At 39.1% G+C, this 25,408-nt stretch overlaps 1 protein-coding gene across 7 annotated transcripts in view; it reads right to left on the bottom strand.

Moving 5' to 3' along the window:
• Nucleotides 1-25,408, bottom strand: part of Znf451 (zinc finger protein 451) — a 68,890-nt gene that overhangs the window by 33,776 nt on the left and 9,706 nt on the right. For 2 of the 7 annotated variants that reach the window (XM_090355450.1, XM_090355455.1), the window contains exons 3-4: nt 25,024-25,104; nt 2,185-2,310 (exon numbers count right to left, since the gene is read on the bottom strand). In XM_090355450.1, the coding sequence (XP_090211576.1) occupies nt 2,185-2,310; nt 25,024-25,104 (207 nt within the window). Of the gene's footprint in view, nt 1-2,183; nt 2,311-2,425; nt 2,477-12,436; nt 13,034-21,116; nt 23,687-25,023; nt 25,105-25,408 lie in introns of those variants that run through there. The other 5 variants (XM_090355452.1, XM_090355454.1, XM_090355451.1 and 2 more) reach the window with 5 other exon arrangements.

A 25,408-nucleotide genomic window follows, 5' to 3' on the forward strand; every position in this document is an offset into this window, starting at 1 on the left:
CATCATGATCATAAAATATTGATTCTCTCTGTCAGAAGCATGCGTTAGATAGAAATCAATCAAAGATAAGCATTTATTAAAATAAAAGTTCATATCTGAAATTGGATAGGAACGGGGGGGGGGAGACAAGTTGGGGGTGGGGGAGGGGGGAAGGGAAATGGGGATCATGACATGTGAAAGGGTATCAATGTGTGGGAATTAAGGCACCATTTATCTGGCAAATATCACGTAACCCTTCTATTTATCACAATAAAAATATATTAAAAAAATAAATAAAAAAATAAAAGTTCAGGGGCCGGGAATTTGGCCTACTGTAAGAGTGCTTGCCTAGCATGCATGAAGACCCGGGTTTGATTCCTTGGCATTACATATACAGGGAAAAAAAAAAAAAAGGAAGTGGTACTGTGGCTCAAGTGGTAGAGCTCTAGCCTTAAGAAAGCCCAAGGACAGTGCTCAGGCCGAGTTCAAGCCCCAGGACTGGCAAAAAAAATAAAAGTTCAAATTAGATGTTGGTGGCACACTCCTTTAATGTTAATACTCAGGAGGCTGAGATAGGAGGACAGCAATACAAAGCCAGCCCAGACCAGAAAGTCCATGAGACTCTTATCTGTAATTAACTACCAATGGAACTATGGCACAAAGTGGCAGAACACTAGCCTTGAGCACAACGTCTCAAGACAGTGTCTAGGCCCTGAGTTCAAAGTCCAGGATAGGTATGTTCAAAGTTTGTTACAACCTATTCTGCCAGCAATAGATTGTTTTAAAAGAAATTATGATAAATACATTTAGTGGAAGTCATTAGAAACAATAAAATTTTCAATGCTATTAAATACTTTTTTATTGGTATTTTATTGCCGGGGTGATGTATGAAAGGGTTACAATTACATTCATCAAGTAGTGGGTGCATTACTTCTTGAACATTGATACCCTTCCTCCCATTTTCCCTACCTCCACACCCTCCCAACCATCTTGTTTTCCCCCTTCTTTATTTCAAAAAAACAAAGTATGTATATACAATATACCAGGTACCAAACTCAGATACAGTAACATCATGAGATAAATCATAAGGGGAAAAAACAGAGAAAAGAAATAACTTCACATAGTACATTAAGAACAAAAATCAAAGATAAATCTCTTGTTTCCATATCCCAGAGTTCATTTTGCTTAGCTGAATATTCTCTCCTTCTCTCCCTCCCTCTCTCTCCCTCCCTCTCTCCCCCTCCCTCCCCCTCTCTCCCTCTCTCCCTTCCTCTCTCTCCCTGCCAGTCCTGGGCTTGGGCTCAGGGCCTGAGCTTTGTCCTTGGGTTTTTTCAAGGCAAGAACTCTACCATTTGAGCCACAGCACCACTCCTGGCATTTTTTCTATGTATGTGGTACTGAGGAATCAAACCTGGGTCTTTGTGCATGCTAGGCAAGCACTCTACCACTAGGCCAAATTCCTGGCCCCTGAATATAATTTTGATATCAAGTAGATCATCAAACTAAATTAAACAAACAGGATAAAATAAAGAATAACTTCAATTTAATGCAACCATTTCTAAAGAGGAAAGCAAATACATGCATACATTAATATACATTTTATATCTGTAAATTGGTCTATACATTAATATATACATTTATATCTGTATACACATACAGATATACATATATATACGCATATATATACTGTACACACATACCATTATTAAGATCATCTCTGAGAATAGAAGTGTAAACTTCTATGATTTTTTAGAAATTATTCATAATAGTTTGAATATATCCATACCATATAATAAGTATTGTTCAGTAAATATTATTTAATTAACACCTAATATCTGCCATCAAGATCATGATCTGGCAAATACCAAGAGAGCCAGAAGTAGAGCTATGAAACAAGTGGTAGCCTTGAGCACAAAGGCTCAGTTCAAACCTCAGGGCTGGCGGCCAAAGAGAGCTGTTAATTCCTCAAAAAAAGTCTCCTCAACTTTGTTATTTCTTTTTTCCCTATATGCATATGAAATAAGAATCAAACTAAAAACAGACATGTAAAATTCATTATGTATTAATATAAATTTGATGAATTATATATACTCAGTACCTGATAAAGTGGAATTCAACCATATGTCTTTAATTAAAGGCTTCTATTTGCATCTCTATTATAAATAGGGACGAATTAATGAAACATCAATTAAAATAGGCACATACCCTGAATGCTCTATTCTTCTCTTCTTTTTGCTGTTTTTCCACTTCAACATGGCGGGCTAGACGAGCCAAAGTTAAAGCAACTTTATCCTTCTGATGATCAATATAGTCTTTAGGTTTAAAAACCTCCTGTAATGGAAAAAACTTCATTTTAATAGAAAGCTAGCACCTGGATAAAATACACTCATTCATCAAAGTTATTAAAGAACCCTTTAAATCTGTTTTCACATTTCTAAGAACCTACCTGGCATATTTTATATTTATGTGACATTTTGTAGATCGGTCAATTGACATGCTGAGAAAAAAAATGAAAATATATAAAACATTCAATTAAAAAATGACAAATGGCAGGAGAAGAGTACTCCACAAAAATAGATACAAAGAAAAGGTATCAAATAAGAACCATGTGATAGATTCTAATTTAACAATATAGATAATCATTTTAATTGTCAATGGTCTAAATATGCCAATTACAGATTGTCAGAATAGATTTAAAGAAACAACAACAGAATATTCAACCATGCACTGTCCATTAAGAAACCTTCTTCAAATACAGAGACATATACACATAAAAAGCAAAGATACAGGGCTGGGAGTGTGGCCTACTGGTAGAGGGCTTGCCTAGCATGCACAGACTTGGGTTCCGATTCCTCGGTACTACACACATAGAAAAGCCAGAAGTGGTGCTGTGGCTCAAGTGGTAGAGCTCTAGCCTTGACAAAGCCCAAGGACAGTGATCAGGCCCCTGAGATCAAGCCCAGGACTGGCAAAAAAAAAATTTTAAAAATGTTGTACCCGAATTCCTAGAACCCCCAAAAAGACCACCAGAGGCCACAGTCAAAGCTAAAAAGCAAGGGTCGTTTATTACGAGTTTAAACTCGGACCTCCGCGTACCTGCAGCCGGCAACACTAGAAGGTTCTGAACAAGGATTTTACACAACTTTTATAAGGGGAATTCCATAGTTAAACCTGATTGGCTGTTTGGTAACTCAAACCACTGGTCGCTTTAAGATTAGTCAGAGCTCAGGTGTCTAACCACTGAGCATCAAGTCCGAGCTAGCATGTTTTTAATTCCTAGTACATGGGTCCTAAGTGGGGGGGGGAAGAGGTCATTCCCAAAACATGGGACAATCTTGGCACAACAAAAACATTTAAAAAAGCAAAGATACAGAGGGAAAAAACTTGGTAACACCAGTCAAAATAAAGCAGGAACAAATTGGGACACAACAAGGACACTAATCAGAAACCTCAAAAGATAACAGAAAAATGCTAGAACAACTCCATGCCCATTAACACAAGAGTCTAAGGGAAGCTGGAAATTGGTGGCTCACCCCTATAACCCTAAGTACTCAGGAGGCTGAGATCTGAGGTTCAATGCCAGCCTGCAGAAGAAAAAACCAGGAGACTCTTATCTCCAATTATCCACCAGAAAACCTTTAGTGGTGTTGTGTCTCAAAGTGGTAGAGCACTAGCCTGGAGCAAAGGATCAAGGACAGCCCTCAGGCCCTGAGATCAAGCCTCATGACTGACAAGAAAAAAGGAAAAGCCCAGAAGTAGTAGAACAATTCCTTGAAACACACAGTTGGCTAAAACTTACACAAACCACAGACAACCTGAATGAATCTGTAACTATTAAAATAATTCAGTAATCATTAACCTTTCAAAACAGATAACTTCTCTGGCACATTGTACCAAACATTTAAGGAAAGACATTATACCATTTTTCACAATCTCTTTCAGAGATTCTTGTGTTTATCACAGGAATTATGTCCTAATTTACTCCCTGAAGCCACCATTACCATAAATCCAGATCCAGACAAAAGCACCTTATGAACATAGTAAATGTAAAACTTGCCAACATATGAAACAGTTATGAAAATGTGATCTGTTGTGCAAAGTGCACAATAGTCATTAAATAAGCAAATGAATAACATTACACCAAATGCTCATCATCAATTAAAAGATGTTAAACTCAAATTTTAGTAACTTTCTTCACTACCAGATATTATCCAGATATATATTATATATAAACCGTATGTATACTAAAATCTAAAAAGCTATAAGGAAATTATTTTTAGTACTTATTTTTAGTAGTTATTTCTATCTGGAGAATTTTTTTCTTTATATCTATTTTCTAAAATAAACACATGTAATAAAATTGTTAAACTCAATTTTAATATTATTTATGAACAAGAATGGATAAAGACAAATGTATTAAGGATCTTTAAAGATTTGGGAAAATGCAGGGTTCAGTGGCTCATGCCTGTTACCCTAGCTACTCAGGAGGCTGAGATTTGAGGATCACACTAAAGAATGTGAGACTCATCTCCAAATAACAACCAGAAAACAGGAAGTGGTGCTGTGGCTCAAGGGGAAGGGCACGGCCTCGAACTGAAGAGCTCAGGGACAACACCCAGGCCCAGAGTTTAAGTCCTAGGACCAGCAACAACAACAGATTTGGAAATGTAATGGAGTTGATTTAAATTGCGTATTTAAGCCATATAGTACCTCTAATCAACTATTCAGAAAAAGCTGGAAGTGGCTCAAGTGGTAGAGTGCTACCCTCAACCAGAGAGGCTCAGGGACACAGCCCAGGACGGAGTTCAAACCCCAGGACCAGAAAAAATGTATATCAAAAACTACTGCACAGCAAAAGAAACAACTACCTTGATAAAGAGACAGCTTACATAATGGTAGAAACAGCCATTAAACAGTATTCTTAAAAGAATAGCCAATAAATACATGAAAAGATACTCAGTGCAAAGTAAAGCAACACTGGGAGCGTCACACTTGCAATTCTAGCTATTGAGAAGGCTAAGATCTGAAGAACTATGGTTCAAAGCCAGCCCAGACTTGAACTCCAACAAAACTTGGCAGCATAGCTCAAGTGACAGAATGCCAACCAAGCAAGATGAACAAGTGCAAGGCAATGAGTTGAAACCTAGTAATGAAACACACAGATAAAAAAAGTAAGCACAGGAGCTATGAGTTTGGCCTAGTGGTAGAGTGCTTGTCTAGCATGCATGAAGACCCAGGTTTGATTCCTCAGTACCAAACACATAGACAAAGCTGGAAGTGGTGCTATGGCTCAAGTCGTAGAGCTCTGGCCTTGAGAAAACCCAAGGATAATGTTCAGGCCCTGGGTTCAAGCGCCAGGACTGCCTCCTGCCCCAAAACAGGTAAACAATCTTTTGTCTCCATGGCAGAAGCAAGATGTCCAAGGGAACATCTTTTTTTTTTTTTTTTTTTTAACCAGTTCTCGCTTTAACTTGGGACCTAGCACTGTCCTTGGGCTTTCTCAAGACTAAAGCTTTACCGCTTGAGCCACAGAACCACTTCCAGCTTTTTTTCCCCCTATGTATGTGGTAACAAGGAATCGAACCTGGGTCTTTGTGCATTCTAGGGAAGCACTCTATTACTAGGCCAAACTCTCAGCTCAGGAACATCATTTTTTTTTTTTTTGCCAGTCCTGGGCTTGGGCTCAGGGCTTGAGCACTGTCCTTGGACTTTCTCAAGGCTAGAGCTCTACCACTTGCGCCTCAGCACTACTTCTGGCTTTTTTCTATGTATGTGGTACCGAGGAATGGAACCCAGGTCTTCGTGCATACTAGGCAAGCACTCTACCACTAGGCCAAACTCCCAGCCCCAGGAACATCATTTTAATAAGACATATACATATCCTTGCCTGTCACCATGCTATAAGGTCTAATACCCTTAAGTCAACCTATGGTAAGTGTGGCTACCCTGCAAAGCACAAGATACAGTACATCTGGAATACCGCGCGTAACGCACAAAATACTACAGGGACCTAGTGAAATGAGACACTTAAAAATTGTGTATTGCAGATTTTGATAGATTCTGTGAAAAAATACCACCCAAACTAAGAGGTAGCTATTACAGCCTTCCACTTATCTTGAAATGTTCAATAATTATACAATAAATATTCTGGCACTAAAACCTACAAAAACCAACCAAATAAGCAAAACAGCAGCAGCAAAAAAGCCACAACAAATGCTAATAAGGATGCAGGAGAGGAGGAACTACACATACGTTGATGGACTATAAAGTTGTGCAAGTAGTATGGAAATCCACAGAAAGAGCACTATAGAAATCCACAGAGAAGGGCCGGGAGTTTGTAATAATGGTAGAGTGCTTGCATAACATGCAAGAAGACCCAGGCTTGATTCCTAGGAATCACATACATAGAAAAGCTAGAAATGGTGCTGTGGCTCAAGCAGTAGAGTGCTACCCTACTTTGAGGAAAACCCAAGGACAGTGCTCAGGCCCTGAGATTAAAGCCCAGAACCGGCAAGAAGGAAGGAAAGAAGGAAGGAAGGAGGGAGGGAGGGAGGGAGGGAGGGAGAGCTAAGTACAGAACCAGTTGTGATCCTGCTAAATCACATGCATATGCATACACATCCTTGAAGGAATCAGAGCTGGTATACAACAGACACTTACATACTCATCTTTACTGTGGGACTGTTCACAACTGCCAAGTTACATAATCAGCCTAAGTGCCCATCAATCAAGGAACTGTATAAAGAAAATGTGGTCTATATACAAGAGTACTGCCTACACATAACACAGAATAGATACACACTCATATACAATAGAAAAGACAACAGTTACGTATCTGTGAAAGAATAGAACTGGAGAGATCAACATACTAAGTGGGAAAAGGTGAGCTCAGCATGATATACTGCCTGTTTCTCCAGCATGAGGAGTTTAGGTCCTAAAAAGAAAACAAAGTATAAAGCAGATGACTTGACATACAGGGACCAGCATAAAGGGGAAGGGAAGACCAAAGGAGAGAATATAGCATGCATGGATTAAACATCCAAGCAGCTATTATTGTACATTAGTATACATTGTGTAGAGTTTGGAAGCATGGCTTAGGTTGTAGAGTGCCAGTCTATGAGAGAAAGCAAACGTCTACATACTGAATTCAATTCCTCATCTCAGACAAAATAAATAAAATAATATTTTTAAAGGAAAGATTTAAGGATAGGTGATGACCTACACACCTGTAGACCAAGTTATCTGGAAGGCTGAGGAGAAGGACTGTTTGAGCATATACTTAAGACCAACACAACTGTCTCCATATCTATGTACATACGCACATACACATAGACACATTCACATGTACATACACATTCATATACAAAACAAAATTAAAGTAAATCAATTTATACTCCAATAGGCTTAATGCTAACTACTAAAGTATTTTCACAAGTTTTGTTGTTGTTGTTTTTTTGGAGGAGGGTGCAGTCCTAAGACATAGGCTTGAATTCAAGGCCTGGGCACTGTCCCTGAGCTTTTGTGCTCAAAGCAAGTGCTCTCCACTACTTTAGCCACAGAGAATCTTCCTTTTGTAGCTAATTGGAGATAATAAGTCTCACTCTCACAGGGTTTTTTTCTCTAGCCTGGCTTCAAATCTTGACCCTCAAATCTCAGCCTACTGAGTAGCTAGAATTATAGGCATGAGCCACTGGTACTTGGCTTTTTTTGGGGGGTGGGGGTGGAGGAGGGGTCAGTTGTGGGACTTGAACTCTGGGCCTGGGCACTGTCCCTGAGCTCTTCAGCTCAAAGCTACCACTCTACCCCTTGAGCCACAGCGCCACTTCTGGTTTTCTGGTGGTTAATTGGAAGTAAGAGTTTCATGGACTTTAGTGCCCGGGCTGGCTTTGATCCGCGATCCTCAGATCTCAGCATCCTCCAGCTTCAGCATTCATTTTTTAAAGCAAAAAATACTTTAATATGTTTTTATCATCTTTACTTATGTATGTGCTTTTCAGTGTCTACTCTTAGAGATAAGGTCTTATGTTGTTGACAAAACTAGTACTGAACTCATGTCATGGATTCAAGCAATCTTCCTGCTTCAGTTTCTCAACCAGCCTTTCCAAATACCTTAGTATTTTATTTACCTAGTGTCTGTGATACTGGGATTTGAACTCAAAGCTTCATACCTAGTGGACTGGCAGTCCACTTCTGGAGCCACATCTCAAAGCCCTATTTTTGACAGTTATTTCTTGAGCTAGGATCTTGAGAACTCCTCTGCGTGGGGTGACCTCCACACGAAGTCTTTCCTAAATAGCCAGAATGACACATAGAAGCCACCAGTGCCCAACTTACTACTTTAAATATTAAATGTATACACAGTCAAATAAAAAGATGAAACTCAAAAATACAGGCTTATTCAGCTGAGACTTGACCTTCCTCTAGTCCTGACTGGGATGTAAGTACAGCTTTAACAAAAAGCAAATTTTCTTAAATAAGAATAGCAAAGCTTGCTCAGAATGAAGCTAATTATTTATCAAATGTGTTTACTAGCTTACTAGTTTCTACCTGATTAGCCTCAGATGAATACAAACATAAATGTTATTTGATCCAGTAAAATCAAGTCTACCTGTGGTGTTTATTTTTCCAATTCTGGGGCTTGAACTCCAGGCCTGGGTGCTATCCCCGAGTGCCTCTGTGTTCAAGGACAGCATTTTCCCACTTTCCCACTTGAAAGTAGCCACATCGCTACTTTCAGCTTTTTTCTGAGTAGTTTATTGAAGGTGAGTCTCAGGGACTTTTCTGCCTGGGCTGGCTTTGAACTGCAATCCTCAGATATCAGGCTCCTGCATACTAGGATTATAGGTGGAAGCCACCAGCATCTTGATATTAAAATCCAGCTATAAGCTTGAAATACATTACACAGTAAGTGCCATCTACTTAGCAACTCCATTTAATAACAAAGAGCTGGCCTTGTGATCCAGGAGTGGTGGTGTAGGCCTACCCCAGCACTTACTAAGTAGGCTGAGGCCAGCCTGGGCAACAATGAGTTGGGCCTGGAACTAGAACCTGGCTCAGAATGGCTACATCCATAGCAAAGCCTATTTTAAAAATAAAGATTTACCTTAATATTGAGTGATTGAATATCCCCAAAACTGGCTCTAATCTTTGTTTGAGATCTTTTTAGACAAGTGTGGGTCTGAGGGTCATAGTTCAAAGCAACCCAAACAGGAAGTCTGTGAAAGTTTTATGTCCAATTAACCACTTTAAAAAAAAAAAAAAAAGGTTGGAAATACAGCTATAGTTCAAGTGGTTCAAGTGGCAGAGTCCCAGACTTGAGCCAAAAAGCTAAGGGACAGTGTCACCAGGTCTGAGTTAAAACTAAATATATATATGGGACCTTCATCTTCCCAGGTAGACCACTTCCCCTGCCCCAAGACAGTCTCATTATGAAACCCAGGCTGGCTTCAAATTCAAACTCAAGATCTTCTTGCCTCCACATAAACACAGTTCAAGGACAACCTGGGAAAAAATTTGGGTGAGCTCATCTCAAACAATAAAAGCTGGGGAAAGTGGCACACACCTGTCATCCTAGCTATGAGAAGTATAGAAACAGAACAATCATAGGCCAGGCCAAACACAGGGGGGGAAATGAGATCCTATTTAAAAATCAAAGGTATAGGGCTGTGGCTGAAATGGTAAGAGTGCCTGTCTAGCATCCGTGAGGCTCTAAGTTTAAATCTCATTGCCAAGACAGACAAAATACCTTGCCCCTCCTTTTTAGGGGGAAGACAGAGTCTGTCATGGGGCTTAAACTTGTGACCTAGGGACTGCCTGAGCTCTTTTGTTCAAGGCTAGCACTCTACCACTTAGAGCCCACTTCTATTTTTCGAGTGGTTAGTGACAATCTCATGGGGATTCTTCTGCCCAGCCTGGCTTTGACCCATGATCCTGAGATCTTAGCCTCCTGAGTAGCTAGGTGTGAGCCACCAGCGCCCAGCAAAGTATTTCATTTTCTTTTTTTTTTTTTTTTTTTTTTTTTGCCAGTGTGGGCTTGGGCTCAGGGCTTGAGCACTGTCCTTGGACTTTCTCAAGGCTACCACTCTACCACTTGAGCCTCAGTACCACTTCTGGCTTTTTGCTATGTATGTGGGGTACCGAGGAATCGAACCCGAGTCTTCATGCATGCTAGGCAAGCACTCTACCACTAGGCCAAACTCCCGGCCCCCTTTTTCTAAAGAGTTACTACAGTAGAAATGTGAATAGAAACTGATATACAGTAAATCTCCCAGCCAAATGGGAGTAATAGGATTAGGAAGAAGGTACTCTGCAAAAACATTACCCACAGAGGTGACAGAAACAAGCCAGCTTGTTGTCATGCATCAAAGGAAATTTCTGGCTACTGAAACCAGTAATAAAGGAAGACAAACTGAAAGAGGGGATGAGAGTTAAAGAACAATTCAATGTTACCTGAATTCAGCTAACCCTAATCAACCACAGGGAAGGTGATCATGTCTTTTACAACAGGGGCCCTGAATTCAGATAAGCCAAAGTAGAAACCAACTGCCTAAATGTAACAAAGTAATCACACAGAGCCACCTGACCATGTGGGGGAAAAGAACTGTGGAAACAAATGCAGTAACTCAATCACAAAGCCTTTTATTATAGTCCATACTAAAACTTCAGTCTCCACTTGGTTTGAAATTTGTAATCCCAAAGTTCTGGTTATCAGAAGCTTCTTTCGGCCAACCGATAACTCAAACCATAGCAGGATTAAAATGTTAAAAAAAACAACCATTCTTGTCAATAACTTAATACTCAAATACATAAAAAGCAGATGAAAAAAAAACATAGTAAAGCAGTACAACTTTTATTCCCCATCTCCAGCAGCAAAATTTTGGAACCAGGATACCCACCCTCTTTTTACAAAGCTCCTTTCCATCCCTGTTACCATTTACAAATACAAAGTACACGGAACATTTGCTTTATGTGAACAAAGTCAGAAACATACGTACTCAATTCTGCACTTCATTCTTAAGAAGGGCAGTGTCACCAGCCTTATTAAATAAGATACCTCCTCCTACACGGTCTTGAGTAAACTGTCGGAATCTCTATAAAAATCCTAAGAAAATGACTGATCTTCTGTTAATACAGGATACACACACACACACACACACACACACGGAAAAATTTATGCAACTTTGGAACTTAAATTTTTTAAGTATCTCCGAATACGAAGTTGTGAAAAGAGGGTTATTTCGCAAGCACCTCTGCAACAGGATTAAAAAGGAAAAAGAACAGAAAACAGGGAAAGAAAAAATGGGAAAATGGCAACCGTAGCAAGTTCAGAAATTCAAAAGAAAAGCAGGAAGCTAACAAAATATGTCTCCTGGTTGCTGGAGCTTCTACTGGCACAGGGTAATGTAACAGTTCCTTCAATAAAAGACCTCCAGATGTCACTGCAGGAACACAAGTATTAATATCTTCATCTTTACCAGGTCCACCCAGAAATTCTCCAGAAGCAAGCACTAAGGGAAAGGAGCTCCATTTGGCTACACTAAAGGTGCTGCAGGAAAACCACTGCATGTATGGTGCATCGACCCTGCTCATCTTCAGTGCTGCTCTGCACCAGTCTTGAGTACTCTCACTGCTCAAGCTGCCCCAGCCAGAGGGCAGACAACCAGACAACAACCAGAATCCTCCTAGAGCTCAGTTCAGGAGAAAAAGGAAGAAATTGTTGTCATGTCCATAGTAGCCTACCATAACTTTACAAGGAAAGCTGGCTGCACACTTAATACCCTTTGAATCTGTAAGAACACTTATTGTTGTGTGTGAGGGTAGGGAGGGAGAAGGGGGGAATCAGGGTGCTTGAACTCTGGGCCTGGGCACTGTCCCAGAGTTCTTCATCTCTAGGCTACCCCCCTACCCTGGGCCTGGGCATTGTCCCTGAGCTCAACAGCTCAAGGCTTTCCACCCTACCTTAGAGCCACAGGCCCACTTCCCATTTTCTAGAGATTAATTGGAGATAAGAGTCTCACTTTTTTTTTTTTTTTTTTTTGGTGCCTGGGCTGGCTTTGAACCTCAGATATCACCTTCCTGAGTAGCTAGGATTACAGGCGTGAGCCACGCCTATTAACACATTTTTATAACAACCTCTAATCTCCCATCATTTCTTTGTTCCTAAAGGTTCCTACCTCTGAATCTGATAGATGTTTTTCATCTCTTGGAAGCCTTCATGTTTATTGTATCCACCTCAATGTCAAGCTGCTATTACCACCATTCCAATCATGTTTTTCACTAGTCATCCCCCAAAACTCAGTGAAAGCCCATGCTTTAACAAGTTTACCTGATGGGAAAAACTGGGGAAGCGTGAGGGAAGGGATGACATTCCAAAAAGAAATGAACTCATTACCTGACTTCTACAACTGAACCAATAATGTACACCACCTTTATAGTAAGAATTTTTTTTAAAACTCACCTGAACCCTCTAGGTGGCTCTCATTTTTGTTCCAACATCATTTCAGCCTTTCCTACAGACACAATGGTCAGCACACTGCACTGGAATTTGTCTTCCTTAAGAAAATGTACTCTTACTAAAAATCGATAGTCCTGGATCTTCCCTGCTTTCGTCTCAGCAAATATAGAAAAGATGTCTGGCAAATTTTAAAAAATGACTTTAAGAGAAAAAACACCACCCATCAAAAATCTTACACACATAGACCTACGCAGTCCAGTTCTTCATTCTATCTTTACTTTCACTATTTTCTTATGGTTATCATGATCACTTCTTAGCCTGTACTTGGAAAAAGACAGTATCTATCTTTACATGTCTTTCATTGATTCAATTCATTATTGACTTGCAATAGCCATAAAACGGTTCACAAGGGGAATGTTACTCAATGGCATGAAAAGAATAGCTTCATGCTGTTCTACATGACAATGGATGTATCTGTTTATGCTCAATTATCATCCCAGTTAGAAGGAACCAAAGAACAAACAAACATAGTTATATAAGGGGGGAAAAAAAATCCCTATCGGGTCTTCAAAGTATTCCCAAGTATTACCTCTTCTAAAGGAGAAAAGTGAAGTTCAGAATTCTGACTTGCTAATACTGAGATGAAGGCCTTTGGAATTTAAATGCTATGTGCTTTCCACCAATTTCATCTTCCTCACATTAAGCTACTATATTCAAGATGCTAGCAAAAGTTTCAGTATATTTAGAACAAATAAGTAGAGCAAACAGGAAAAACAAATTCAAAGAAAAGACGCAATCAGAATCATGACTAAAATAAGCAGGGTTGAAAACATATGGAATATGTGAAACACAAGACAATAACAAGTCTTCAAGAGAAATGTTAAAACAAGCACAAAAACCCTCATGACAGAAGCAAGAAGTTCCTGATCTGACAAGTGAAATAATCATGAATTAAGACAATAAAGAACAAGGGGTAGCCAGGCACGGTGGCTCATCCTAGCTACTCAGAGGGCTGAGATATGAGGACTGAGGTTCAAAGCCAGGCCCCAAAAGTCCCTGAGACTTATCTCCAATTAACCACCAGAAAACTGGAAGTGGTGCTCTACTCAAGGAGTAGAGCAGTAGCCCTGAGCTGAAGAGCTTAAGGACAATGCCCAGGCCCAGAGTTCAAATCCCACAACAACAACAACAACAACAACAAAAGAAGGGCTGGGTAGTACACAGAAACGGAAAGTTCAGTACATTTGAAATAAGTTTTTCAGAGATCAGAATTGAGGAGAAACTTAAAAAGGCATAGAGAAAGCCAAGTTTACAGGAGAATTGCAACTCTGAAGGGTATCGGTTTTAAAACTCACAGTATCACTTGAGCAAGATGCTTAATTTCATTAGATTTCACTTTCTCTTCAAGAAAATAAGAATGAATTTGTCTCAGGAGTGTTTAGTATATATTGGTTATATTAATAGTCTCTCTTCTATTTCCTTCCCAGACAAGAGGCAGAAAATAACATACAAGGCTATCAAGGTAGTCCCAAGATCTTTCAGAATACATATAGCAGACATCATTCAAGAAATATCAGTACTCTGTTATTTCTTAGCTAAGATTATAAATGGGGTCTGGGAGTTTGGCCTAGTGGTTAAAGTGCTTGCCTAGCATGCATGAAGACCTGGTACCACATACGTAGAAAAAAGCCGGAAGTGGTGCTGAGGCTCAAGTGGTAGAGCTCTAGCCTTGAGAAAGTCCAAGGACAGTGCTCAGGCCCTGAGCTCAAGCCCAGGACTGGCAAAAAAAAAAAAAAAAAGGGACTACTTACACATTAGCTGTGTTCTACCAAACAGGAATAAGCTATACAACTAATGGAAACAAATGCTGTTCTTCATTCACAGTAACTGAAAAGCTGTGTTTAATGATTTGGGGTAATATTTTTATTCTACCACCTACTTTGTTGCCTCACTAATTAAAAAAAAAGATTTAAAAAAAGGACCACAAGAATGATATTATGTAATTACATTATAAATTATAGTGCATACTACATTACAAATTAAGGCAGTGTGGAAGTCATCATGGATGAAGGCAGACATTCTTAAAATTGAGGGCTGATGGAGCCAATCTTGTGGGTAATGAAAGACGGAAAGCATGCAATACTTTGTGAGGAAAAAACAGCATGTAAAACTCTGTAACACGGAAATACTTGAAACACATAAAACCAAGGTAGGTTTCTATTAAAGGAACACTACATATAAAATGTCAACATTCATTTCTACCAAGAGATATATTCAAGAATACTACAAAACAATACAACCTAAGATATCTTCAAAGTTCTAGAAAAGAAACCTAACTCAGAATTCTTGACAAATCATCAGAAAGTCCAATTTGGAAGTCAATTACCTCAACAAAAATCAATAAAGCGGGCCAGGAGTTTGGCCTAGTGGTAGAGTGCTTGCATAGCATGCATGAAGACCCGGGCTTGATTCCTTGGTACCACATAAATAGCAAAAAGCTGGAAGTGGTATTGTGGCTCAAGTGGTAGAATTTTAGCCTTGAGAAAAGTCCAAGTACAGTGCTCAGGCCCTGAGTTCAAGCCCCATGACTAGCAAAAAAGAAAAAAAGAGAAAGAAATGTACTCATTACCATACTTATGTAACTATAATTCCTCTGTATACATCTTTACAAAAAAATATTTAAAAAATCAATAAAGCCCCTTAAGAATTAAAAGAAAACTCTTAAAACATGACATATCAGAGCTGTATCATATAAACATTTTTAAGATGAGTTGTACCACAAATAATACATTTGACTGAATACCTAAAAGGAGAAAATACTGTAATCAAATAAAATGTCATTTAAAAAAATCAAAGTTTAGGGCTGGGAGTTTGGCCTAGTGGTTAAAGTGCTTGCCTAGCATGCATGAAGACCCGGGTTCGATTCCTCGGTACCACATATATAGAAAAAAGCCGGAAGTGGTGCTGAGGCTCAAGTGGTAGAGCTCTAGCCTTGAGAAAGTCCAAGGACAGTGCTCAGGCCCTGAGCTCAAGCCCAGGACTGGCAAAAAAAAAAAAAAAATCAAAGTTTAATAACCAGGGAAAGCTTTTGAGATTGGATTGGCCATGTAAACTTTTTTAAAAAGCATTAGGAAAAACTGGAAATTTTCTTACAATAATACTTAAAACATGATATTTAAATATATAGCTACAAAGCCACATCAAAATCCTGGCTAGTTTATATTAGCAGGACAAAAGATATAATCAAGGTCAAAGAGAATATGAAAGAATAAATGCTTTTAGAAAGAGGTACTGTGTATAGCAAAAGAAAAGATCTTTTAAATTAAAATAATAACTTGCAACTGTAATTATAGCCACTCAAGAGGCTGAGATTATGAGGACAACAGTTCCAGGCTCAGCAAAGTCTGTAAGACTCTTGTCTCCAATTAAGTGTGCGTACATGCACACGCACAGCCAGCCAGAAGTGGAGCTGTGGCTCAAGTGGTGGAGCAGAGTGCTAGCCTTGAACAAATATGCTCACAAACTCCCAGAGTTAAAGACTCAGGGATTGATTCCCTCCCTCCCTCACTTTCAGAAAGGTTCTACCAGAAAAACACAAATTCCAATTTCTCAATGCTAGCAGATACAGTTTTCATTGCATTAAGTCAAGAAAATGCAGACAAATAGAAGTATTGTTCCATTAATAAGAGAAAAAAGATTTAATGAAACAATATTCTTATTCATCTAGGCAGTAGGAGGGGAAATTCTACATTTGGTTTACAAAACTCCTTACATATGAAAAAATAACCAAAAGGTTAACATCACTATATAGTAGTCATGTTTATAGACAACTGCTGCCTGTGTATTTAAAATGAAAACGGAGAATTGGTTTGTATATCCATTAAAATCCATGAAGAGGGGTCAGGAGTTTGGCCTAGTGGTAGAGTGCTTGCCTAGCATGCACAAAGACCTGGGTTCAATTCCTTGGTAGCATATGCATAGAAAAAAGGCTGGAAGTGGTGCTGAGGCTCAAGTGGTAGAGCTCTACCCTTGAGAAAGACCAGGGACACTGCCCAGGCCCTGAGCTCAAGCCCAGGACTGGCAAAACAAAAACAAAAAAAAAAACGAAGAATGTATGTGGCTAAAGAGTGATCTACATAAGATACAGATGTGACAATCATTAGTCTAGCCACTACATTAAATATATAATGAAATTTTCCAAAGACAGGGGAAGTTAGTGCAAGACCGAGCCAAAAGATGTGTCACACTAAAAAATGTTTTTTAATGGGGGCCAAGAGCATGGCCTAGTGGTAGAGTGCTTGCCTAGCATGCACGAATAGACCCGGGTTCGATTCCTTGGTACCACACACAGAAAAAAATCAGAAGTGGTGCTGTGGCTCAAGTGGTAGAGAGCTAGCCTTGATGAATGCCCAAGCTACCCAAGGACAGTGCGCAGGCCCTGAGTCCAAACCCCAGTACTGACCAAAAAAAAAAAAAAAATATATATATATATATATATATGCTTTTTTACGTTACTGCACTCTGTATTTCTGAAAAGATCTAATCTACAATCTTAAGCCTTTATCAAAATCCCAATTACTGAATAGTGTATGCATTACTTAACTCTATGTTTATTTCTATATCCATTTCTTCAGATAAGAAAGGATTATAGGAGCTGGGAATGTGGCTTAGGAGAATGATAGAGTGTTTACTTAGCATGCATGAAGTTTAATTTCTCAGTTCTACATATACAGAAAAAGTCAGAAGTGTTTTGGCTCAAGTGGTAGAGTGTTAAGCATTAAGCAAAAAGCTCAGGGACAGTACCTAGACCCAGACTTCAAACCCTACCACCAAAAAAAAACACAAAAAATTATATATATATATATATATATATGGTATGTTGTATTCCATTTTCTTCTTTACAATACCTGAGAGATTATCCTGGATGCCCCAAGGACAGTATCAATCAGGTTACTTAAGTATAAGTCAGTAAATTATTGGCATTGTACGAAATAGTATATGAGTAGCCTAAGCTTATTCCTCCCTCAGAATGATACTTCGAAGACTAAATAAATGTAATTATAGTAAAGAAGCTGCCACACAGGCTTAAAAGTTCAAATGTAATTGTAGTGTGTTTACTGCTTTTTTTTTTTTTTTTTTTTTTTTGCCAGTCCTGGACTTGAGCTCAGGGCCTGAGCACTGTCCCTGGTCTTTCTCAAGGCTAGAGCTCTACCACTTGAGCCTCAGCACCATTTCCGGCTTTTTTCTATGTATGTGGTACCGAGGAATGGAACCCGGGTCTTCATGCATGCTGGCAAGCACTCTACCACTAGGCCAAACTCCCGGCCCCTGCTTTGTTTTTTTATCTCCTTGTTTCTTCTAAGTAAATATATCAACTTATCAACTATAAGTTGTGTTACCCTGGCTAACAAGGCTAGAAATGAGACAACTCACTAAGAAAATCCATAACATACAGAGAAAAACAAAGCCAAGAAAACTGAACCATTAAAAATTAAATAAGTACTCTACAACCCTCTAAAAGAACCAACAGTGCTATAAAAATAAGAAAAACAAGCTGGACACCAATTGCTCACAACTATAATTCTTTACTCAGGAGGCTGGGATCTGAAGATTATAGTTGAAAGCCAGCCTGGGCAAGAGTCTGTGAGACTCCAATCAATCTCCAATCAACCAAAAGGCAAAAGAAGAGCCGTAACTCAAATAATAAATAAATAAATAAATAAATACACTCAAAAGGAGAGTACATTTAAATAGTACAATAAGAGAATAAACTAAAGAATTATGTCAATGCAAAGAATTCACATAAATACTACCAGCAATATAGGCCAAGACATCAAATTTAAGTTTCAAACACATTTAAAAAGGCACTTCCTAACAATGGAAATAGTATTTCTCTGTACATAGTAACTATAAGAAATCAGTCTCCACATATAAGGTCCAGTCAAGAAATAGCATTATGAAAAAGAATCATTGACATCCTTCATATAAAATACCCATGATAAACTTGCAACTATGCCAATGCCTACTTAAAAAAAAAATCCAGAAATATTTTATATCAGGTTAGCCTAATAAAGAACTTAGACTCTGGCTATGCACAAAGCCAGGACAACAAGAATGATTTTTATGAACTGTATATTCTACTAGGGTTGTCTCCATACATTAAGTACCTCTTTTTAGTTTTCTAATACCATCACTGTTCAAGTATGTAGATTTAAAAGAATCATGGCCGGGAGTTTGGCCTAGTGGTTAAAGTGCTTGCCTAGCATGCATGAAGACCCGGGTTCGATTCCTCGGTACCACATATATAGAAAAAAGCCGGAAGTGGTGCTGAGGCTCAAGTGGTAGAGCTCTAGCCTTGAGAAAGTCCAAGGACAGTGCTCAGGCCCTGAGCTCAAGTCCAGGACTGGCAAAAAAAAAAAAAAAAAAAAAAAAAAAAGAATCAGATAAGGGCTGGGAGGATGGCTTAACTGTAGAGTGCCTGCCTAGCATAGATGAAGCCCTGGGTTCAACTCCTCATTACCACATACACAGAAAAGGCCAGACATGGTAAAGTGTTAGCCTTGAGAAAGCCCAAGGACAGCACCCAGGGCCCTGAGTTCAAGCCCCAGGACTAGCCAAAAAAAATCAGAAAAACAAATTAAGGTTATATCGAGGGCAGTGTTTCTTCTACAGTCAAAAAAACACTTCTTGAATACTTGTTTGGTAAAGACATCATTTGAAATATGATGCAAAAAAATCTTTAAATAAAAAAAACACTTCTGCATTATTGCCACCCTCAAAAAAATGTCAATTAAGTTACCTACTTGATCATTAAGTGATTTCCTGGTTCCTCTAAGTTTCAGAAAATTTGAGTTTCTAGAGAGCTTGAGCTTATCTATTAGAGGATTTAGGCAGTGTTGCTTTTTGTTGTTGTTTTAATCACTGAACAACATAAATATGAGAAAAGAACAGCAATGCTGTTAAATATTTGAGGCTGGATACCTGTGGCTCATGCCTGTAATCCTAGCTACTTAGGAGGTTGAGATCTGAGGATCACGGTTCAAAGTCAGCCTGGGTACAAAAGTCCAGGAGACTTGTATCTCGAATTAATCACCAGAAAACCGAAGTGGCTCTGTGGCTCAAGTAGTAGAACACTAGGCAGAGCTGAAGAGCTCAGGGACAGCGCCAAGGCTCAGAGATCAAGCCCCATGTCTGATCAACCTCCCTCCCCCCAAAAAGAACTGAATGTGTGGATTAAGTGGTAGACCGCCGGCCTTAAGCAGAAAAGCCAAGTGAGAAAGCAAGACCCTGAGTTCAAGGCCCAGTATTGTCCCCTCCCTCCAAAAAAAAAAAAAAAAAAAAGAATTGAGATGAGTGTTGTAGTACAAGCATTTAACCCCAGCATTCAGGAAGCTAAGGAAAAGGATAGCAAGTTTTTCTCAAAACAACCAAAGGAAAAACAATGTTAGTATAGTTAACACTGATAAACTAGAAAATTAGGGTGCTCGGTTTTACAAGCTTTGCAACATAAAAGGGGAAAAGGAGAAGCACGTTAAATGGAAGTGCTAAGACAGCTTCAGGAAAAAAAAAATCAGATCTTCAAGTGTTCTTTATTCTGTTTTAGTTTTTAGAAAACCAGGGTATCTCAGATATCATAAAGTTTGTGTGACACACAATCTAAGAAGGGAGAACTGGGAAAGTGGAAGTTTCAAGTGGCCTGAGCTAGGAGGACACATATACGTGCAGCCAAGTCTCCAGTGAGATCCAGATGCCAGTTAAGTCTTTTCTCAAAAGAAACTATACTGCTAATGTCAAGAGCATAAGATAGTTCCGCTGTCACAGTACCCATCTATGTATGACTTCTTAAGCCTGTAACCAAGTAATCCGTGTTCCAGAGTTCAATTTGAAAAACAGTTTGTAGAGCACTGGCATGGACCTCAGGATAGTAAAATTGTGGAACATGTGGACACAAGGCTAAACATTAACTCCAGAGGCAACCTGGCTATATTTGCTAAATGATGTTACCAATACTAATTCAGGCTTCATGCACTGACAGGATTAATACAGCACCCTAAATTAATCTGGCAAAATAATTTCCTCCAAACAAGGGAAATTTTTATTTCAATTATTATGGCACAAACAAAAAAAACCCCATAAATATAAAGGACATGATATATGGTTAGGATGGTAGGAGGGATAAGATTCCAATAAACTACTAAAAGGTAGGCGTCACAGAAAATCCCCATCACTTAGAACTATGGCAAGAAGGAAACGAATGACATAAATGCTCAAACAGTGCTCTATTCCATGAATAGTAGCAAAACACTTTCATCACGCCATGTTTTGAAAAGGCAGAAGTTATAGAACTGTAAGTCTGTTAAAAAGAAAAAAACACTGGCTGCCAAGCAGCCACCACCAGGTGGACCCCTCACATAACATTTTCTCCATTCCCGGAGTCATAAGAATCTGAAGGCTAGTAGACCATACAGTCATTGTCTCAAGGTTAAACAGAAGATACTATAACATTTTAACTGAGGTATCTGCTGCCAGCTCCAACACAGTGGAAAACTAGCATTAGGAGCAAAAAGATTAACTCCTCTCTTACAACAATGAGTCTGACTACATTGTGACAAATTGACCAAGAATTAATTAAGCAAGAATGTGTCCATGAAGTCTTGATTTTAGCCTTTCAAGAAATCATTACCAGGTATCAGTTAGATATCCAGAAACAGAGTTGTGTGGCTCACTGTCTTTACAATGTCCAGCCATGCTTTACAACTGAAGGATTTCAGTTAAGACTGGATTGATGTTATTCCTCTTCATTTCAACAGGGGATCAGATTGCCAGACATGTTTGGAATTCTTATTCTTGAGGAGTTCAGATTTGCAAGACTGGACACTTGAAATATTCTTTATTTCCAGGGCACCAATGTAAAAAATCTTCCATTTCTGGAGTGTGATACATCATCAAGCTCAAAAAGAATTAAGTGTTTCAAAGACAGGTTTAAGAAGGCCATCTACGTGAAAGGCCCAGACTAAGTGAGAGACTTCTGACAGTCTCACAGTTTGATATGAGAGCTCGATGAATCAATGACTGATGAAAAGAATTATCTCACATGTAGTCTCCTACCAGTATGACAGCCACCAGTCTTGATAAAGACAGTTATTATGAAAATGTCTACACAGTGCTGTTATAGATAGAAAATTCTTCTTCCAAGTTGGTGTCCATGATATACCTGTGACATCTAGCCACTCCAATTGGAAGCAAAGTAGACTGCAATATTTTATTTCAATTCCTGTTGGCATATAGCTTTCTGTCTGATGTGCAGTCTCACAAAGCATGGTATCATGGTAAGTGGATGATCTTGAAAAACTAAGTTCCATCACTCTTTGATGATCTATCAAGCTGAAGTCTAAACAAGGAAGCACTGATGACTTAACCATGAAGGATTTACCTCTGGTCTAGTAGTGGATTGGTAAGTTTATCAACAAGACTTCCCTAAGGAAGGAATCTATGTATTTTCCTGTAACCACTCAGGTCCTGGGTGTCCTCCTCCAGACTAAACCCTCAGGCCAGCAAAGTCCCCATAGATCTGGCCAATGAAGCATGAGTCTTTTATTATTTACTTCTTTCCAAAAGTCTAGAGTTTAAACATTAACTGTGGCCCCTCCAGTGATGCATTTAGTTTTTGAGATGATCTCCTGCCTATAGATCCTGTCTGACTGGGGAGGAACAAGGAAAATAGGTTCTTGGATGAAATATTCCGCTGATGAATACGAACAGTTATTAATTCTTATACCCATAGCGTTCGGGAGACTCTCCCTTTTTTCTATGTCTATAGGGATGGTTTCGAGGTTTGTACCAATCCCCTTTGGAGTAACCACTATTGTGATAATGTGTTTTATGGTCATGTCTATAGAGGTATCGATGCTGGTTATAATATCTACTATGATCCTTATAATCATTTCCTTTAATACTGTTTTGTTCTGCAACCACAGCATTTGCATCTTGTCCAAAAAGGGAAGTACCATCAAAAGGCAAGTGTAAGATCTTCTCCTGGGTTTTTTTAGTGAGTGATGTAAGTCGAAGCCAAGCTTGCCTTCTGTAGTCTATTGCCATAGCCATAACTCTGACTACAGAGTCCATTATGTCCCTAGTAGTACAAAGCTGCCAGAGGCCTGCATCCATGCCATCAGATATTATACACTTTGCTTTTCCACGATCAAATTCTGGGTCATGAACTAGATCTTCCATGTCTTCCCATAGCTTACGCTGATACTGAGTCATATAAGCCAAATAGCTAGCAGCTCGAGCCGCAATGGAGGCAGCGTGGTAGAACCTACAACCCATGACTTCCATTTCTTTTGAGGTAGAATCCAGAGGAGATGTCATGTTTCCTCTTTTGCTGTGCTCTAACGCTTCTACAATAGGGCCCTCGGCTGTTGGATTTGGTTGGAAAGGAGAGGTGTCCTTGGACACAGAATACACTCTATGTCCCATGAAAGAAGAAGGATGACAATCAGCAGGATCCTTAAAAACTTCTGAAGTTGCAATTCTCAAAAGAGGATGCAATGGAGGAACCAAGCGCTTTTTAGAGGTCACACAATCAGGTTTCCCTTCGCATGTCTCAGCTTCAGACCGCAATGTTACCCTTTTTATAACACCTCTTTCTTCCATTCTCTTCAAAAGACCTGTGAAACTAGATTGAGTGGGATCCGTTGTCTGTCCTTTCTCATCAGCTGGAGATTTGCAATCAACTTCTTCTTCAACTGTAGGCATTTCCTTAGAGGTGGAAGTGTCCCAGGGAAGGGAGGACTGCTCACTTGGCCTCGAATGATGAAATCTAAAACAGCTTCTGGACTGAAGATCACGTATCACTCTGGACATCTCAGCTACCTGTGTCTGGAGATAAAGGATGGCATCTTGCCCGTGCTGTGAAGCTGAGGACAATTCCATGGGTAAATCCTCTTTGGCTTCAGAAGAGACCAAAGATTCTTGGGGGACCAGAAGTGGAGAAGAAGGCAGCATCTGATAACTGTGTGATGACTTAGGTGTCTCTGTCTCAGACATCTTAATATCTGAATTATTTTGATTATTTTTCTGGTTCTCCAATGGGTTCTCAACAGAGCAAAGTTGAGAAACTATCCTTTGTGGACTGTTGGCACAACTCCCAGAGGAGGAGCTGCTGTTTCCAATGGTAAGAGGAATGCTGCAGCTAGAGCACTTTTCTGGGCGATGAGTCTCAAAGGATGGCACCTTAGATGCAGGCATTCTCTGGGTTATCCACATGAACAAGAAAACCAAGGAAGAAAAAAAATAGGCTTTTAACTTTCAAGTGCAGAGATGCATGTCCAGTTAGTTGAACTCAATTTTTAAATTATTGTAAATGAAAATGAAAAGACCGAATCCACTACAGGTCAGTAAAGAATAACAGAAGTCAAATCCATACGTTTCAATATCCCCAGCCCCAACATGAACTACAGGCAATAACAGTAGGACTGTCTATGAAAAAGTAGAGACAAGTTAAGCTCAGTCAAGTGATGCTATCCTAATATGCTATTTGTCCTGAGCTAAGATGAGCTGGTGAGATCACTGGTAATAACAATGAAAGAAAAAAATTCCCATTCAACAAGTGGAAGCTGGCTGAAACTTGAAGATCAAGTCCCATGAAGAAAAAAGTTTCTCAAACATCCTAATTAGAGAGTCCCTTTAAAACAGATGTCACTGACTGTTACCCATGAATAACAAAACTTTCCAGTTAAATAGTCCTAACTTTATGGTTTGTAATTTTAAGGAGCTTATTATACATGTTTGTTATCTAATTTCATTTTCACAACAACCCTATGAGATAGGGAGTGTTCCTATTTGATTAAGAAAACAAAAAAACACATGGAGGTTAAAACACTATCAAAGGTTGTATAAGATAACTAAGAGGTAAAGACAAATATTCTGATTCAAGTCCAAGTCCCAATCCTCCATATCATAGAGTAACAAGATTTCTGGCCACCATTAGGAAGAATCATGAATTCTTTAATCAAGAAAACAATCCATTAATAGAAATATATGTTAAGACAAAGACAAATCTGTTACAGAAATACAACTATTCAGTTCTTACCATAAGTTTAAGGGTGAAATCCACAACCACCAATACACATGTAAGATTACTAATTCTAAACGTGTGGGCAAGTGACTTGAAAAGGATGAAAATAAAGTAACATATCAGCCTTAAACCACCTTACACATTTCATTTCAAAACAATCTTCATATCGCTTCCTCTAAAATAAAACAAATTTCCTGTTGCCACATGATTATAGAAGGGCCTAGTTCTAAAGAGACAAGAACTCAGGAAAAGAGAAAGGCAAATAAACTCAAGGGGAAAAAAATTTGCAGTTTTTATTTTCCTTTTGTATCAGATATCACAACTTCCTAGAGTCATTTTATTTTCCCACAGCCTCAATGAAAGTAGAGAAACCAAACTGGAAATAGGTAATTATCTATTATGACCTATTTCTAACAGAAATATAACACACACAACCATCTGGTAACTCAACTTGGAAAATGTCTCCTAACTTACACAAGGAAAAGGTGCAAATCAAATACAATGTACTTACATCACTATGAGAGGTACTTGGCTCTTCATCATCACTGCTGATCAGGTCAATGTATTCAAGAACCGGTCTTAATGGTCCTTCCTATAATTGAATAAATTTACAAGTCAAGAACAAATATGCAAATTAAAGTAGCACTTAAATTTCCTGGAGGACTGGGAATGTGCCTTAGTGCTAGAGTGCTTGCTTACCCTGCATGAAGCCAAGGGTTTAATTCCTCAATACTACAGAAACTGAAAAAACCGGAAGTGGTGCTATGGCTCAAGTGGTAGAATCTAGCCTTGATCAGAAGAAGCTCAGGGACAGTGCCCAGGCCCCAATTTCAAGTCCCAGGACTGGCAGTAGAGCATTTCATTTATTGGGATTGGCTCTGAAGAAGCCACAAGGA

Source organism: Megascapheus bottae, chromosome 22 (assembly GCF_031878675.1).
Source record: "Megascapheus bottae isolate mThoBot1 chromosome 22, mThoBot2.hap1, whole genome shotgun sequence".
NCBI lineage: Eukaryota > Metazoa > Chordata > Mammalia > Rodentia > Geomyidae > Megascapheus > Megascapheus bottae.